This window comes from Salvia miltiorrhiza, chromosome 8 (genome assembly GCF_028751815.1).
Source record: "Salvia miltiorrhiza cultivar Shanhuang (shh) chromosome 8, IMPLAD_Smil_shh, whole genome shotgun sequence".
NCBI classification, from domain to species: Eukaryota; Viridiplantae; Streptophyta; class Magnoliopsida; order Lamiales; family Lamiaceae; genus Salvia; species Salvia miltiorrhiza.
The window spans coordinates 22,981,587-22,999,252 of record NC_080394.1 but is presented as its reverse complement, the minus strand read 5'-3'; the positions used below and the strand labels follow the sequence as shown (position 1 = coordinate 22,999,252).

At 35.9% G+C, this 17,666-nt stretch overlaps 2 protein-coding genes across 4 annotated transcripts; one reads left to right on the top strand and one right to left on the bottom strand.

Annotated features, from left to right (window-relative positions):
• Positions 1 to 1,286: 1,286 nt before the first annotated feature.
• LOC131001939 (CDP-diacylglycerol--glycerol-3-phosphate 3-phosphatidyltransferase 2-like) lies at positions 1,287 to 5,647 on the bottom strand. Of its 2 annotated transcripts, none has more exons than XM_057928588.1 (7): positions 5,029 to 5,647; positions 4,319 to 4,416; positions 4,163 to 4,213; positions 3,696 to 3,809; positions 2,249 to 2,305; positions 2,069 to 2,154; positions 1,287 to 1,973 (listed from the first exon to the last, which is right to left on the bottom strand). In XM_057928588.1, the coding sequence occupies exons 1-7, from the start codon at positions 5,498 to 5,500 to the stop codon at positions 1,853 to 1,855; spliced, it is 999 nt and encodes a 332-aa protein (XP_057784571.1). In that variant the 5' UTR covers positions 5,501 to 5,647; the 3' UTR covers positions 1,287 to 1,852. The 2 variants fall into 2 exon arrangements, with proteins under 2 accessions (XP_057784571.1, XP_057784570.1); XM_057928587.1 differs by having other exon boundaries at positions 4,319 to 4,431; positions 5,029 to 5,627.
• A 2,015-nt stretch (positions 5,648 to 7,662) lies between these two features.
• On the top strand, positions 7,663 to 15,758 carry LOC131001938 (uncharacterized). Of its 2 annotated transcripts, XM_057928586.1 has the most exons (19): positions 7,663 to 7,879; positions 8,097 to 8,278; positions 9,216 to 9,285; positions 9,408 to 9,977; positions 10,066 to 10,239; positions 10,337 to 10,450; positions 10,571 to 10,629; positions 10,833 to 10,899; positions 11,022 to 11,073; positions 11,175 to 11,267; positions 11,411 to 11,494; positions 11,629 to 12,035; positions 12,992 to 13,053; positions 13,484 to 13,553; positions 14,071 to 14,151; positions 14,254 to 14,355; positions 14,567 to 14,691; positions 14,921 to 15,023; positions 15,374 to 15,758. In XM_057928586.1, exons 2-19 carry the CDS (start codon positions 8,211 to 8,213, stop codon positions 15,467 to 15,469), a joined length of 2,397 nt encoding a protein of 798 aa, XP_057784569.1. In that variant the 5' UTR covers positions 7,663 to 7,879; positions 8,097 to 8,210; the 3' UTR covers positions 15,470 to 15,758. The 2 variants fall into 2 exon arrangements, with proteins under 2 accessions (XP_057784569.1, XP_057784567.1); XM_057928584.1 differs by having other exon boundaries at positions 7,696 to 8,278.
• The last annotated feature ends 1,908 nt before the right edge of the window (positions 15,759 to 17,666 follow it).

Here is a 17,666-nt window from a genome sequence, read left to right as displayed (position 1 = left end):
CATTCCAGTATCCGCATGCATGGAAGATCTTGCGCGAGTCCAAGAAATTTGCAAGTCTCGGCGAGGATGTCCACTCCGATGTCCATTCGGACAAACGATCCAAGGGCTCCGACGATCTTTCCACAACGACTTCTAGCGACGCGAGTATCTCCATCCGGCCCCAAGGGCAAAAGGCGGCCAAGAGAGACAAAGGAAAAGGCAAGAAAAAGGCCGAAGAGACGTCGGAGGATAACAAAAAAGCTCTCGGGTACATGGCGAATATGGTGATTGCAATGGAAAAGTTCTTCCAAGTTCAACGTGACCTCGCCGATAGCATGTTGATGAGCCGGGACACCTCTCAAATGAATCCGGACGAATTGGCGTTTCACATGTGCAAGGTGGCGGAGATCAAGCAACGCAACAACATCCGCTAGATTTTTAGGATTTTTTATTTTATGTTTGTTTTAATTTAAGTAATTTAGGATTTTAATTTCTTGTATTGCAACTTTAATTCAATCAATGTAGGATTTAAATTTGAATTCAATAAAATTTTAATTTATCAATTATTGTAAATTTAAAATTGAAACTAGAATAAAACTATATCAAAAATAAAATTAAATCCATTGCACCCAAGTGGGTGCAATACCATTGCTGGAATGGGTGCACGGTTGTTGATGCTCTTATATTCATCTAGGTACAGCAAAGCAAAAGACAGTTAAATTTGATCCAAATTTACTATAATAAAAAACGGTAAAATCAATAACATGTAGGTTAACTGTATTCCAAAATATGAAAAATAAATAAATCATTGCTTATTTGATCAAGATGCATACCTTTAAAAAAGTTGCAGTTTAACACCCAATGTCATTATAAAAAAAATGTCCTAGCTATACATAATTACAATTAAATATTTAAACTACTAGAAAACTAAAATTGCGTAGTCGTCACAAGTTATTATATTATAAAAGATTTACACAGCAAATTGACATTTATTTTGATGCTAGCTCATTTTCAATATATTTATGCTAAAATTCATGTTAGCGTCTAATGAGCTACATAAATATTCTAGGGCTGAAAATTGGATTCTCAAACCTTTTTTGTTTTGTTTTGCAATAATTTGGAGTGTTTACTTGTAATTACGTGTTGAAAAGTGAATAATTTGGACATTTATATCCCGTTGACAGTTGGGGTCAATAGTTAGCATTTTCCCTAGTATTTATACACATAATCTGGAATAAGCAAAATTTTCACCACAAGATAACTGAAAAGGAAAGCACGGATCTCAATAAGTGGAAATAGAAAATCAATTAAAGTTTGAAAATAGAAGAATATACATTAGATCACAATATTTATACTTCATAATACAGCAACATTAAATCTAAAATGCAATATGTTTATCTTACAAGTATCTTAGATTTGTCTTCCTTGCTCTAAAAATCAGCCACCACCTAACTGTTTACACGAAATAGACATTTAGCTGCTGAATTTAAGCAAGAAATACAAGTCAGATGAGACCCTCTATGACCAAGTGCAATTACTAGCTACCAAAACTACGAATAATATCGATACGATAACAACCAAAAAAACGAGCATCTATACCAGGTTTTTCCCAAGAAATCATTGCCAGAGAGGTTCTGGCTCGGAGTAGCACGCATTGTTGGTCGATGTTTTTAGGTCAGCAAGGGAAAAATATCCTAGAGCACAGCAGTTTTTCACCCAATAAGTAAAGCTCGTATTCCAGGAGTAATGGAAATCTCCAGTAGAATGAAGCTCAAGAACCTCCGATAGTCATCTATACCTATGTAGTTCAATCTCTATATAGCAGAGGATGACTCCAGTTTCAGGAATCACTAACCTCGAATGGTTAATGACACTACAGTAGTAGCACTCTCCATATCTTTTTAATATAAACAACCAACGACCATAAGGAAAGCCAGGCTGAAATGTAGAGTAACACTACCCCGGAAGTAACAAGAGTTCCGTCCTCTACAAGGCTGCAGAGAGAAAAAGAAGAGAACGAGAGATGTATCAGATGCCGTATGGAATATCTATATGAAATTTACATCAAAGAAAAAGATGAAAAGAAGACCTTGCTTCTCTGGCAGCCAAAAGGATAGTCAATGCACTCATCTGTGTGGCAGTTTTCCATTTCCCCAAGTTATTAACTGCAACAGCCTGAGAGAGGAGATAGAGCTTTATAGATTAGAAAATCAAGTAAACAAGTTAAATATATTGTCAACTCAAAGTTATTTTGGCTTGAGATACCAACCTCTAAAAGCTTTTTGTCCCGAGATGCAGCCCATTCCCTGACTGCTGACATGGTTATCTACAAAGGTAATGATTTTGACAGACTTGTTAATGCATGAGGTCATGTGATAAACCGAATAATTAACGACTAAGTAATATTAAGATAGATCAATCAAGGAAGAAGAGAATGCTTCAGCTTCCGACTAATTCTCAAACTAAAGATAAAAGATATAGTCATATAGCCAGACAATGTAACGCATAATTCACAAGTGATTTTAAAGGTTGACCAAAACATCATCTATTTAGGAATTATTAGTTTAAATGTCATTTTCGAGTGAAAAGATAAAACCCAGAAAAATTATGTAATAAGTTCTAAACATATGATACAATTTAATGATGCCCAAATGGACTCAGAATTTTTTCATGAACTTATGCGTCCACAACAATATTACGTGCAATTTGCACTACAAGAACCATCTACAATCCTCTTCTAAACGTTATTAATAACAAATATATTTTAGCTGCTACTTAGTATTCATAGTTGCAGGCAAAATTATATCCTTATACCGTACAAATTTCCTTCAAACAAGAGAGCCTTATTGATATGCCCTAGACCAAATTTGGTATTGCATGGGTCTATCTGACTCCATTGGTTGAACTCTTGTCAGTGTTGGATAAAAACCATTTTTATCTGAAACCTGATTTATAATAATCACCATTTAATAAATGACATTTTAAGTAACATCCCTAGACAAACTAAACCTTGTTTAGGAGATTAAAATTGATAGGAGCTTATAAAAATCAAAGTAGTAATGAAATGAAGCAATTAACTCTGCTCCTCGCCTCTGTTTCATTTTATTTTCTTCCTAATAGATGTTTTTTACATGACAGATTTTCCTAACTTGTAGTAGAATTATTTAATACTCCAAAAGAAATGAGTACCAGATAGAATTCATATAATTTTGTTTCATAATCCAAAATGGGAAAGCCATTATGCTCCCCGTTATCGCCTTTTACTTTAATATAATCAATTTAGGACATTATATCGACAAAATTTTCCAGGACGAAAGCTGGATATAGATTCTTTAAGCGCGAGGAAAACAAAGACTCAGCAATTCTAGATAGTATTCCATAACATGTTGGGTGACCTTGTGAAATGGACTAAATCATCTCCAACAAGAAGTTTAACAAAATAGATGGCATGTTGCAGAGGGAAGGTAGATCTGGCTTCAACATTAAGCTTTAACTAAATGAACAGTGTGGTTTTGAAAGATGATAAAGAATAACCAGAGGGATGGGGTGTAAATACATCCAACACTTAGTAACTGTGCCATTCCCCACCTTAAGATATCTTATTTCTAAGGTACAGCCGCTATATTGTGGCATATTGTAATTGAAATTGACAGTATAAGGAACTCAGTTAATCAGTTGAAATAACAATTAACAAAAGCAGATATTCGAGATGTTACCTCTCTACAAATTATGGCAGTTGCAGGTACAGTCAATAGCCATGGTTCATGGCCAAATATACCAGCTTCAAGGGGTTTAGTACACAACAAGATCAAGGTAGTAGCAACCATGAGCTGCAAACATTGAAAATGACAGCTCTATAAGGTTCCCTCACATTAGCTGCACAACAACATTTTAAGTTTATTTTCTATAAAAAAAAGAAGGCGAAGAAGAAGTTTGGAATCAGTTCACCCTTCATAAGAAGTTCCATTTTTGGAGTTAATAGATGTATAGAGTATCCTACAACTCAAGGTTTTTGCTTGATTATCACAACACATATCACCCTAAAATAAGCTTTTTCCTCAACACTACCATCTCTTCTGCTCTTCATTTTATAAAGCCTCGCTTCTTTTGTGACAAACATGTTAGCTAAAAGCTTCATTCTAGCATTTATACTCATGCAAATCCATGGAGTGCACATTGTTACCTTATCAGCCACTGGATCCAAAAATGCTCCAAATGGAGTCCCCAATTTCATCTGTTACACCAAAACTGTAGCAATGTAATTCAAGAAATAAAGAAAATACAGATACATCTTATCAGATGTTTCTCAAAAATCTACTTAAAGGTTGAAAATCAGCACCTTTCGTGCGAGGTAGCCATCAAGCCAATCCGTAGTGGCAGCTGCAACAAAAATTCCTACGGTAGCTGATGGCCCCCACCAGCTTTCGACATAAAAAGCTAGCGAGAAAAGAACTAACATGTCAATTAAAAATGGCCAAACCAACAGTGGAAATTAGAATAGATGCAGCTGCATCAGCACCAATACATTAATCTCTTTTCTTTCTAAAAGTGGAGCAATTTCAATTGGAAGTTTCCTTTTCATGCAGTCACCGCGAATGATAAAACATTTACCACAAATTTGATTACAATCCAACCAGTTCTCAACATAGAAGGCTACTGAAAAGAGATATTCAACAAGTCGATATACATGAAAGCTCTCTACCTCAATGATAAATAGGCCGAACTGGGAATTGTCAAATTTGGAATAGATGCAACAGAAAAAGATGCACAGACCTCTCATGTCTAAATACATATATAATGAATGCACAAATTTGAGCTGGCGCTCCTCTTCACACATTTATGGTGCTTAAAACAAACGTTTAAAATCAGATACAACAAAAATATGCAACACTTCGCAAGGCAAAATCATATCAAGGTACAACTGCAGAAACCGAACGCACAACATCATCCATTTTGCACACTTTACATCTTTGGACACATTTGCATTTTGCAATGAAAATCAGACATCAGACATGAAAACAAAAGGACACGCGAAAATTCAGAACATACTGTATACGAGAATCGGGACGGCGGCGACGCGGCCGATCGTCAGAATCGTAGGCAATGTGAGCAATTTCGACGACTTTCGTGGCGGTTTCTCGCCGTGGCTCCGCGGCGGCGGCACATCAGATTCGTCGCGCGCTGCGGTCTCCACCTTGCCATTAACAGCGGCGCCCATTGGAGTCCCCAAATTATCGCTCCTGCCGCGATCAAAATAGCCGTATTTCCCTTCGTTCCCGGAATCGGATGCGTAGAAGCAGAGATTCTGGAATTTAAGGGTTGTGCTAACGTGCGCGGGGGTCTGGAATGGGGTTGTCCTGCACCGCCAGCCGGAGAGATAGCTGAGCCGCGGGATATTCCTTGAATCGACGGTGGCAGCGGCGGCAGCGGCGTGGGAGGGAGAGGATAAATTGACGAGCAATCTGTAGGGTTTATGGGCGTGGAGAATGGTGAAATTTGTGAGTTTGAGGGCGCCTGGCATGATGATGGTGGTGGGTATGGATTAAAATGCGCGCGGGGGGCTCAAGTTAGCGAGGATGCTTATTTTAGCAGCGCAGGCCAGGTGGAGAAGGAGATTTGGCAATTATGGCTGCCGTTTTGAGCGTGCTGAGATATTTTAGATTTATTTGCATCTTAGCACTCGAACTATTATTTTTTTTAAATAATACTCACTCGTTCTCACGTAAAAATTTGAACAATTAAGAATGATAATTGTCTTTCGAAATGTTACTTGAGAGTTATTGTGAGTGGAGAATGAATTTTATTTTAAAAAATATTATGAAAATAATGAGTTAGTTGAGAAAAAATTACTTTCATCGTTCTAACAAAGATACTATATATTCATTTTTAGACCGTCCCAATAAAGATGATACATTCTAAATATGAAAAAAATAAGGAATTTTAATTGCATAATTACAACTAATTAATCACTCATTTATTATCTTCTCTCTCCTACTTTATCACTTTCTTACATTCTCTCTCATATTTTATCACTTTATTACCTTCTCTCTTCTACTTTATCACTTTTATATTACACATTTAAAACGCTAATCTACAACTCCTTAAATTTCGTACCAAAAAAGAATGTATCATCTTGACTTGGACGGAGGGAGTATAATAGGGTCATAATGATTTTTTTATGAATAAGTGTGAAAAGAAGAGACAAAAAATAAAATGATAATTTACAAAATGAAAATATTCATATTTTTATGAGTGGAATGACAAATTGTTCATGTTCTTGTAAGACGAAGGGAGTACTATTTCGACAAGATATATTTAGATAATATATATATATATATATATCTATAAATTGATTTATTTAAAAAATTTAGTTTAAATTTAGAAAAGATTTAATTAGCTTTATTATTTCCCGTAGAATATAATTTTTTGTATTTTTAAATAATTTTTTTAATGTTTATTACTACATCCGTCTCATTGAAAGTCACGTGTGTTCTTTTTTTAGCCATTCCAACTAAGTACTACATTTCCTTGAATATAAATAATAAGGATAATTACTCTATAATTAACTTAATTAAGCAGCCCTTGATTTTTGGGTAATTCTATTCATAGCCTCCATTTTATTCATTATAGCCTCTTATTTTTAAATAATAAAAAAATATAATTATAAATTTATTATTTTACCCTTGTAAATCATAGTCCTAGATTAAATTCCTAATAAAACATTCATTTTTTGTAAAAAATAAATAAATTAAATTAAAACATTCATTTTATACTCCGTAACCCCTTCACTGTGGAACCGTGACAACTGACAAGCTTTTTGGAAAGTAAAATTACAATGAAGAAACATATCACTTTGTTGGATGAATTTAATTTTATATTCCCAAATATTTAATTATATATTTGTATTATAATATTATAAAAAAATATAATAAAATAATTATGGTATTATATAATAATTGACAATTTTAAAAAGGAAAAATGCAAAGAATCATAATATACATGTATTAAAGTCATTCTTCACAATTTAAAAAGTAAATCTTCACAATTTATACAATCAAAATTTAAAATTGAAGTCATTCTTCCACCACAAGTCGTGTTTTTTCATTGCGATTGTAAACTAATCAAATAATTCGTATTCGATTCAATATTCGAGATATTCGTATTCGATTCGATTCGATTAGTATTCAAATACGAATACAAAATTACGATAGTCGACATTATTCGATTTGTTTACAACCCTAGTTGCAAATGAAGTTTATGAACCATATTACTATAAATAAAAATGACAAGGATATTGTGGACAGACCAAAATTATAAAAGTAGAAACAATATCGGTGGAAGTAGGGAGTAAATTATAATTAGTCAAATTTCATAATTTTAGAAAAAAAACAAGAAGATAAGAAAAAAAGAAATAAATATAATTTACATATAAACCTTCAATTTTATTATAACTACAAAATTGTCACCTTCAATTTTATTATAACTACAAAATTGTCACTCTATTATGAAATTAATTTTAAATTAAAAATTTTGCTTTTAATAGTTTATAAATTTTAGATATAAAATTGTTTTACACATTTCATTGTATAAGTACAAATGTTATTTTTTTTAAAAGGAAGTACAAGTGTTAATTATATTTTAACTTTTTTCTAAAAAAATTAAGGAAATTCAAACTGACAATCGTGCAGGGTAGATTAATAAGTTTAAACATTTGAAGCGAAAGGGGACTATATCACACCAACAGTGTGGCGCTTCCATTTTACAGTTTGAAACAATGAACATTCTGAAATTGAGATCTCTGATTCCATTTCTCCCTGCAAATTCACTCTTCCTCTTCTGCTAGCACACCTCTCGCGCGAAATTCATGCTAAAGCAATCGCCATTTTATTCTCGTGCGACGGTAATCTCGCGCTTTTCCATGTGATGATTATGGACCCCACGAACCCATCATGCCATCATTAATCCCCACGAACTTTCTCACAGCACACACACTAATTCCCCTACCCCAAAGCAACTTATAGTATGTTAGAGTGTTAAGACTGGTCCTGGTCAGGAGAGGACTCATTTTCTACTTTGTTTTGACTGTTTCATCTGTTATGGTATATACTCTGTTGCAGCAATTATTGATTAGATAGATCGAACCCATCAAAATAGCGACGCCTATTTGTTTCTGACGAGAAAAGCATCGATCTTTGCGGTTAAAATCGGCTTTATTTTTTCCGGCACCGGTAATGAAGGCCAAAGGCGTGGCGGCGGCGGCGCTGAACCCTGTTCCTGTGGTTTCTCTTGAGCACAAGAGGTATTGCGTTTTAGCTCTGTGCTACCTTGCTTGATTGTTGTAAATGTGTTGCTCATTTTATAATTATCTTAGCTTGGATTTTCCAGTTGATTCTGTTTTAGGTTCTTTGCAATGCTGTCGTGTTTTGCTCTGTTGCTGTAGTAGTGTTAATCTGTAGTCCACATTTTTCAGCAGCATTTTGAGAGGCCAAGTAGTTGTGTAAAAACTTGGGGTTTTTTGAATTTTTTATTCTTTTGTAGCTTTAATCTGCCGACAGTTAGTTGTATTTGGAATTTTGGTGATTACTTGAATGATTGCTTCTTTTGGGGGAAATTGACTATAATAGGTTTTTATTTGAAGGAGCCTTGAATCTGCCCTCATTTTCTTAGCAATTGATCATGATGTTTTTACCAGATTTAGGGATTTTACTGAGATTAAAAAAGCAAAGTACTAATATCGGCTTAGTTGCAACTTTGAATGCAAAAAAGAATAAAGGGAGTCTTGTTTTTTAATGTGCTTGAGATATGTGAAATGAGCATGTGGAGGACTAATGGTTGTTGACCCAAAACTATGGTATAACCATGGTTGTTTTGTTATTTATCCATTTCATAGTGATGAATATTGCAATTTAGATTGAGATCATGGTCTTTGGAGGCTGACCACAGGTGTATATATGGGGTGATGAAAAATATTAAATTTTTTGTTTTGTTATTTATCCAAAAAATCTAAATATCTGTGTACAGTACTACAGATGATAATAGTATAATCATGGTTGTTTTTCCATCCATGATATCTGAAATGACATTTTTATGTTATAGAATATGGATCTGCTAGAAAAAAGTGTATGTCTGTTTGTTCAAAACATAAATTATGTTGAGGGCAATGGAGGCCCGATATCTGGATAAATCTGCATAAGTTTTTGTAGTACTGCATTTGATTTTGGAACTTGCATGTACAGGGATGCTTATGGGTTTGCAGTGAGACCTCAGCACTTGCAAAGATATCGGGAATATGCTAATATCTACAAGGTTTGGTTTTCCTATCTTCGCTGTAAACTTATTCATTTGTAGCTTAATTTTTTTCTTTTCCTAATATCTTCAAAGCATAATACCAATCGAAGTTAGCATTAATTCATATTTTACTGATTTAGGAAGAAGAGGAGGAGAGGTCAGATAGGTGGAAGGACTTTTTGGAAAGACAATCAGGGTCTGCTCAGTTGCCTGTTGGGTCAGTTGAAACTGATGACACCGTAAGGCTGAACAATGGATCGGCCGACTTAAACGCTGATGATAGTCAAAATAATGTGGCGGATTCTGATGGCAACAAGACTAAGCCAAATAATTCAAACGAAGCAAATGCAGCTCTGCCATCTGAAAAAGATGGAAAAGTTCATAGAGTACAAACATGGACCGAGATCAGATCATCTCTTTGTGCCATAGAGGACTTGATGAGCTCTCGTGTGAAAAAGAAAGTGAGTTTGAATAGAAGCGAGCCTGATATTGCTGCAAAGAAGCCACTTCATTCCATTGATGAGACTAGACCTGGAAAAGGAGCATGTGAAGAAGACTCTGAGGAAGAGTTTTATGATGTCGAGAGATCAGAATCGGATTCCATTCAAGAGATTCCTGGCCATGCTGCTCATTCGGAATCTCTACCTCCTTGGAAGGAAGAACTTGAATGTCTTGTTCAAGGGGGGGTTCCGATGGCTTTAAGGGGAGAGGTAACAAAAAGCTGACATTTTTAGATTTTAATCTTTCGTGTTGTACACTCTGAAATCTTTAGTTATTTGTTTTCACTCAAAATTACAGATGTGGCAAGCCTTTGTTGGTGTAAGAGCACGACGGGTGGAGAATTACTATCAAAATCTGCTTGCTTCAGACACTAATACAGAAACGAAGAGCAGTCAATTAGAGGACAAGAATAATGACTCGAATATAGAGAATGTAATCATATCTGAAAAATGGAGAGGCCAGATCGAAAAGGTCATTATTTTTTTTGAGTTGTTATGTCAGTTTACTACTGCTAAAAACCTATTCGTTAAGTTTGATTGCATCTAGTAATCCAACTTTATGCACACAGGATTTGCCTCGAACTTTTCCTGGTCACCCTGCTTTAGATGAGGATGGTAGAAATGCTTTAAGGCGTTTACTCACAGCCTATGCCCGCCATAATCCCTCTGTTGGTTACTGCCAGGTATGCGGCTATTATGAAGAGTTCTTTTTCTGCCATTTACATGACAACTTATAATGCCAAAGTACATGCATACGCATTTTAATCTATAGCATTGTTGATGTTTATATCTGTTGTATGCAGGCAATGAATTTTTTTGCGGGCTTGTTATTGCTTTTAATGTCAGAGGAAAACGCCTTTTGGTGGGTTGAAATCTTGTTACAGTTCTGTGGTATTTAAACCCCTTTCTGAAACAGTATATGTTGACTATGTAAATTGTTGTGTTTTGTAATCGAATTTTGCCGCACAAAAATGTATTTCTGCAATCTAAAAATGCATAGGAGAGCGAATTATCTGAGACGTCCTTGATGCTACTAGTCAAAACCTAATAAATTGCCTATTCCAGGGCCTTAGTGGGACTTCTAGATGATTATTTTGACGGCTATTACTCAGAAGAAATGGTAGAATCTCAGGTATTGCTTAGTTTCCTTGTCACATAAACTGAGGAGTTCCTCCCATTTATTGAATGTCTAAGGAAGCATGATAAATTGGCATAAGATGATTAGGTTTCTTGTGTTGACTTATTTCTTTGCAGGTTGATCAGCTTGTTCTTGAGGAGTTGGTCCGTGAAAAGTTTCCCAAATTGGGTTGGTTTCTTTGATAACTTTTCTAATACATGACCTTTCCAAACGAGACTTCTATTGGCCATCAATTTCTCTGCTTGTTATTAACTTTGTATTTACCACAGTAAACCATCTGGATTACCTGGGAGTGCAGGTGGTGTGGGTGACTGCCCCATGGTTCCTCACAATATATATGAATATGCTTCCATGGGAAAGTGGTGAGAATTCTTATCTCAGCGAGCAATGTGAATCTTGAAAAAGTTTTGCAATGTTCGAAGCATTTTGCTCTAGCTCTAGTTCTAGCTATTTGTCTATTCAAATCCTAAACCGATAAACCTGATTAACTCAATCTGCTTTTCAGTTCTTAGGGTCTGGGATGTGATCCTCTTTGAAGGAAACCGTGTAATGCTATTCCGAACTGCACTTGCTTTGATGGAGTTATATGGTACTGGCCCGTAATGTTGTTTTATTTATCTGATATGAACATAAAATCTCAGCCCTTTGAATCTCATCCATATTGTACATCACGAGACCGTGTTTTTGGGCTTATGAACCAAACTTATCTTCAGCTTTCTGCAGGACCTGCATTAGTTACAACGAAGGATGCTGGAGATGCAGTCACGCTGCTTCAATCACTAGCTGGCTCCACTTTTGATAGCAGTCAACTTGTCTTGACAGCTTGCATGGGTTACCAAAATGTTACCGAGGAAAGACTACAAGAACTAAGAAATAAGCATCGACCAACTATTATGGCTGCATTGGAAGAAAGGTCAAAGGGGATGAGAGTTTGGAGGGATTCTCAGTGTCTGTCGTCAAAGTTATATAGTTTCAAACAGGATGCAAGTACAATTATAAGAACTGATAAACCAGAAGGAACAAATGATGATTTGTCGCACTTGGGTGGTTCACCTGCTGACGGGGGTGAGCTTTACGCGAGCATGAATGGTGACGTGGAGATAGATCCTGCTAAAGATCTTCAGGAGCAGGTAGCTCTTTTTTGTTTCGCCTAAGATAGATGCACTCCTAACCCCTCCTTAATCTTATCTTTCCATAAGTTTCTTTGATGCGTCTTAGTGTTTTCTCACTTTTGTTGTATTTTTAGCTTATGATTGATATAAGCACATTCTTCTCGACTTCTCGTAACCGCCATCCTTGATTGCCATGCTGGCCCAATGAACAATCTATACTTGCTTTGTTTAACTGAAGAGTGGCTTAAGCCTAAGTATTCTCCATTCAATTCTTGCCTCTGGTAAATAGGGATCCACCCTAATTAAATCCCATTCGTGATTAATAAGTCCTAATTCAGAATTAATAAACCCCTAATTGGAGATTGATGAACCCAAATTAGATTTAATTAGAGTGGATGCACCGCACATACGGATGTACACAAGTTTTTGTTTAAAATAAAATTGTCTCCTACAAAGCAAAAGGGTCGGGGAGGGGGTAGGGAGTAAAGCGCAGACTTAAGAATATTTTTGAGGTGTAGATCTCATTAATGCAAAATAAACTCCTAAGAGTTATTTGCATAACTAGTAATTAATGGTGGTTCTTGGATCATATTAATGGTGTTTGTTTGCCTATAAGTAGCTGGTCCCCGGCTTGAAATTTCTGGCCTTAACTGGAATAAGTAGTCGACTGCTAGCATGAGACTTTGACAGACTTAAATTTATGATTTGGATCATATTAGACATCAGATGGAAAACAATAGCGTATGATCCCTATAGCTGACTCTACACGTTGGGATAAAGCTTAGTTTGTTTATCACCTTTTGGTTTTTGTTGTTTCAATAGTTCCAAATTTGAAATTTATAAAGTTGTTTTTACTTGCTTAGATTATGCTTTGCTTACTTGTTTCCTGTTGCTTAAAGTATAATTCATACAAATGTAAATAGCATCTCATATCCAACAGCTTGCGTAACTTTCTAAGAAATAATTTTATTCAGGTGGTATGGCTTAAGGTTGAGCTATGCAAGCTGCTCGAAGAAAAACGGTCGGCTGAACTCAGGTGATCACAACTCTCTAGCCCTTTAAAGTCCTGATCCCTTGTCGATACACGAACTTCGCTTTAGACCAGCTCCCTGTAGGATTACTTACATTCTTCCAAGCTGGACGGCTCACTTTTATTTTTCGTGGGTTACAGTGTCTTCCAACATTGAGACCAAACTTCTGTTCTCCTCTCGGATATTTGTCTTTTCTGAGAACTGTGCTCATAGGTCTTGCATCTCTACCATTTGAATTTGTGAATATGTAGCTAGAAAGAACGTATTTGTTTTTAACCATAGCCGTGACTAAATTTGATGAAAGCATAAATTCTTTAAATATCATTATCCAACTTTACGGGATATGTCTTTTTTTTCACTGGGATTTCTAACTTCAGTAAAAGAAGTAAAATGTGCACACGCAATATTTCTCATGCTTCTCTTTTCTATATACAGAGCAGAAGAGCTCGAAATAGCACTGATGGAGATGGTTAAGCAGGATAATCGTCGACAATTGAGTGCTAGGGTAAATACGAAGCTTGATGCACAGTGCTGTTATTTTGTTCTTGATTTCTTACAGCTGTGCTTGTCAAGACTTAAGGGAATATACATACATATACATCATATATATATGATTTCTCCCTCCATTATTGTGCTCTCCTTTCAGTATATCAAACCTGAATTCTTAGAACAATTGTTATCTTAAATCTATTTGAAAGGAGATGAAAGAGTTACTTTAGACAGGGGACTTAATGATTTTGCTACTACGGGTATCTCTATAAAATATCATTTTGTCAAGATGCACCTAGAAGATAATTAATTGCTATTGATTGCGTGGGTGTGAAACTAGATTATATAGGAACATGGCTTTCAAATGATGTTTAACTCATATGGTCAGCTGTGGTATTTTTTTAGGGCAGCAGTCCCAATTGCAGGATTCTTTGATTCCACTTCAAATCTACTCCTTTTAGTCTGAATCTTATTATATTGAAATTTTCTTGAACTACTCAACCTATTGGCTAAGCATCTGTTTGGGTTTTTAGGTTGAACAGTTGCAGCGAGAGTTGTCTGAGCTGCGGAGTGCCCTCGTTGAAAAGCACGAACAAGAGAATGCCATGCTTCAGGTAAGACTATTGATGAATGCAGTATAATTTCCTACAGCACTGGGATGGGTATGGTTTCTTCTCCACAGGAATTGTGAATTCATTTGAGTTTTTTGTTTACAGATTTTAATGAGGGTCGAACAAGTGCAGAAGGTGACAGAAGATGCTCGCATATATGCTGAGCAAGACGCTGCTGCCCAGAGATACGCAGCTCAAGTGCTTCAGGTTTCTTTTATGCTTTTCAGTAGTGACAATTTTCTTTTGTTCAATTTGCTTCTCATCCACGACAACTTGCCACATTATCAGCACTCGCAATATTTGATTTTTTTCACTTCAATATAATACGGAGTAATTTATGTTTCTTTTTCTCTTACTTATCTCCAATTTTCTGGGTTTTATTGAGTTTTTACTGTACTGACGCAAGGAGCACGTGCAGGCGAAGTACGAACAGGCAACTGTCGCATTGGCTGAGATGGAAAAGAGGGCAGTTATGGCAGAGTCCATGCTGGAAGCTACCTTGCAGTACCAGTCTGGGCAAACCAAAGCACTGTCTTCCCCTCGGTAACAAAATTTCTCTTGCAACGTAATTTTGCTCTGACATATCACACGACATTAATGTTACTCATTATTTGATCATATTTTTCATGCCAATTCATTCAAGCACAAATATAATCTCTTTAGTTGTTTATGCATATTCTAAACATCTATTACTTTTGCTCGGTTCCCCTCTCGTTGCACCCAACCAATAATTCCTTAGCCTCATCCGTACTCATTTATGTCTTCTTTTTAGGTCAACGCAGCAAAGCAATCAAGAACCTTCACAAGATGTGCCGGCAAGAAAGATCAGTTTGCTTGCCAGACCATTCGGACTAGGATGGCGAGAGAAGAACAAGGTTGGTAGATTCTGATTAATTTCTGACGAGTCCTACAAGAAATCCCAGCAACCAAATACTAGATTAACTAAGCAGCAACTCTTTATTCTTGTGCCTCATGCTCCATCCTGTCCTAACGTCTACTCTTGTTATTGGTGGATTTCCATCAGCTTCCTTTTGTTTATAATGTTCCTGCTATGACCCGAGTGCTCATTGGCACATTCATGTTCGACTGCTATCTTTGAGTTATAGCATGAATCATATTTGTTCTTAAAATCCCAACTCAAAATTGACAACTCTTTGATAAGAAATAGGTTAGTAATGAAAAATGATTTGTTGGTTTTCTTGAAAATAAAAATTGAATGAAACAGGGTAAACCGACAAGTCTTGAGGAGCTGAACGATGATGTGAAGCTTTCGAATGAAGAGAAGAGTTTGAACGACGTGCAGGCGGAGGTCCCAGTGTAGTCGTAAGGCGGAGGAGGCAACAAGTCGTAGCTCGAAGAGAAATGAACCGGATTTCCCCTCCTCTTTGGCCCTGTGAAGTTATTATGTGCTATTTGAGTATATTCTTAGTAAAAGAAAATGGTATTATGTTGTTTTTGTCTGTTATTTCCGTTGAGAATAATGATTTTAGTGAGACAAGTATATGTAGCATTTCAAATGTCAGTTTAGCGAGAAATTGTTGAGGAAAGAATAGTTATCCTTGTACTACATTTCATATGTGAAAAGATGATTAAACCAAAATTGATTGATATCTGATGAAGGGGAAGCATTTATTTAGCCTCAGACCTAATCTTTATAAAACAAAACTGAATTTATCCAAGAAAAAAAAAAAAAAAGCTGAATTTTTTCACACAAAAAAAGCCTCAGCATTTTACACTAAAAAAAAAGTGGATTTCAAAAATGTAAAATTAAAAACCTACCAACATAAAAAAGACATAAAAATCAACCACACTTACCATATTAACATTTATATAAAAAAGTTAAACTCTATCTTTTTCAATTTACTTTCACATTCACCATCTATCACAATTATTCATCAAATTTGCCATCCTGTCGAATCGTTGTTGCGCAGTCATCGCTAGGTCGCCGTCCTTGTAGGCCACCTAGGCAAGCTCTGGCCGCAGCGAGGTCGGGAGCCGAAATCGCCACAAATCAAGCTCCAAATCAGTCCTAGAAACATCAATCACTCCATTCCCCTTTATGACAACCTTGGTAACCCTAGGGTAGATCTCCACCGCGTCGGCCCCGACACCAACGCCGATTTCGTCTGCGGGCGGCTTGGTGCCTGATATATGGTCAAAGGCATGACATTCATAGAGGCCCCCAAATCCAATATGACCTGCTCAACTATAGTGTCCCCAATGATATATGGGATGTAGAACATCCTAGGTCCTCGCACTTGATTGGCATATTCATTTTTAGCATTGTCGACATCTGCTCTCCAATTTTAAATCTTGCATCATCAGTGTATATTTCGTCATTGCTTGTGTAGGTTTCTCTAGTTAGTTTAATCATATTTTCTTGCATAAGTTGTGTGATTTGTTAAAATATTGATCTTGAAGTAAGCTCATAATGATGTAAAATGAGGTGTAGAAAAGTAGCGACTCGTGTCTCACAGTCAACCAGGCTAACTAATTGAAGAAAAAATGGGCAAAAAATGCAGTCAGCCGCGGCTCACTGCCAACCGGGTTGACTGGAACGGTTTCTAACTTAATTGTGACTGGATTTTGGCCCTAAGAAGTACTCCCTCCATCCCAGCTTTTAGTATCCACTTGAGGGTGACACGAGTTTTAATAAAGTGGTTGAGTGTGTTGTGAGTAGAATAAGGGTCACACCTTTCATGTGAATGTTAAAATAATTAAAGTGGAGTAAGAGTCCCACGTACTTTTACTAAAAATGTAAATGGATACCAAAATGTGGAACGACCAAAAAATGAAATATGGATACTAAAAGTTGGGACGAAGGGAGTAGTTTTTAGAAGTTCAAACGCTATTCTTTCACTCTTAACTTTTATCATTTCACTCTTATGAAGCAAAAACAATAGGAAAACCTTAGTTTATTATTTAATTTCAATTTCTCTACGCATTGGAAACAAATTTACACTTTACTTTGTAAGAATTACTTGTTCTCTTACTTTACTTTATTTTGATTGATTATTTTTCTCCTGGTTTTATTTTTGCTATGAATCTATGATGATGAACTAATATCATAATCTAGGGTTTGGAGATTCGATTGGGTTTCATTGATGTGTTTTGTGAATTATTGATGCACATGTCCAATTCAATTGTTTATTTTCAATTTAGTAATTGATCACTGCTTTATTGCGTTTGAATTGTGTGAGATCGAGAGAAGAATTCGTTGCTTGACCATGGTTGAATTGAAATTAGATTTAATCGTAAACATATAGTCTAATAATTGGTTAATTCACATGATTTTATAACCGTACATCCCAACTTGAATGTGAAATCTATGGTTTGAATTTCTATGTTAGGAGAATCTGTGTGAGTTAATTAATTGTGCAGTTTTTTTCACTTGCTCATCGATGTCCTTAGAAGATGACCCATCTCCCTAGAATTCTTTAATCCGTTAAACTCTTGTTGTTTATTGTTTTGAATTTATTTCTTATTCTCTTGAAACAGACATTAAACTTATGAATAGA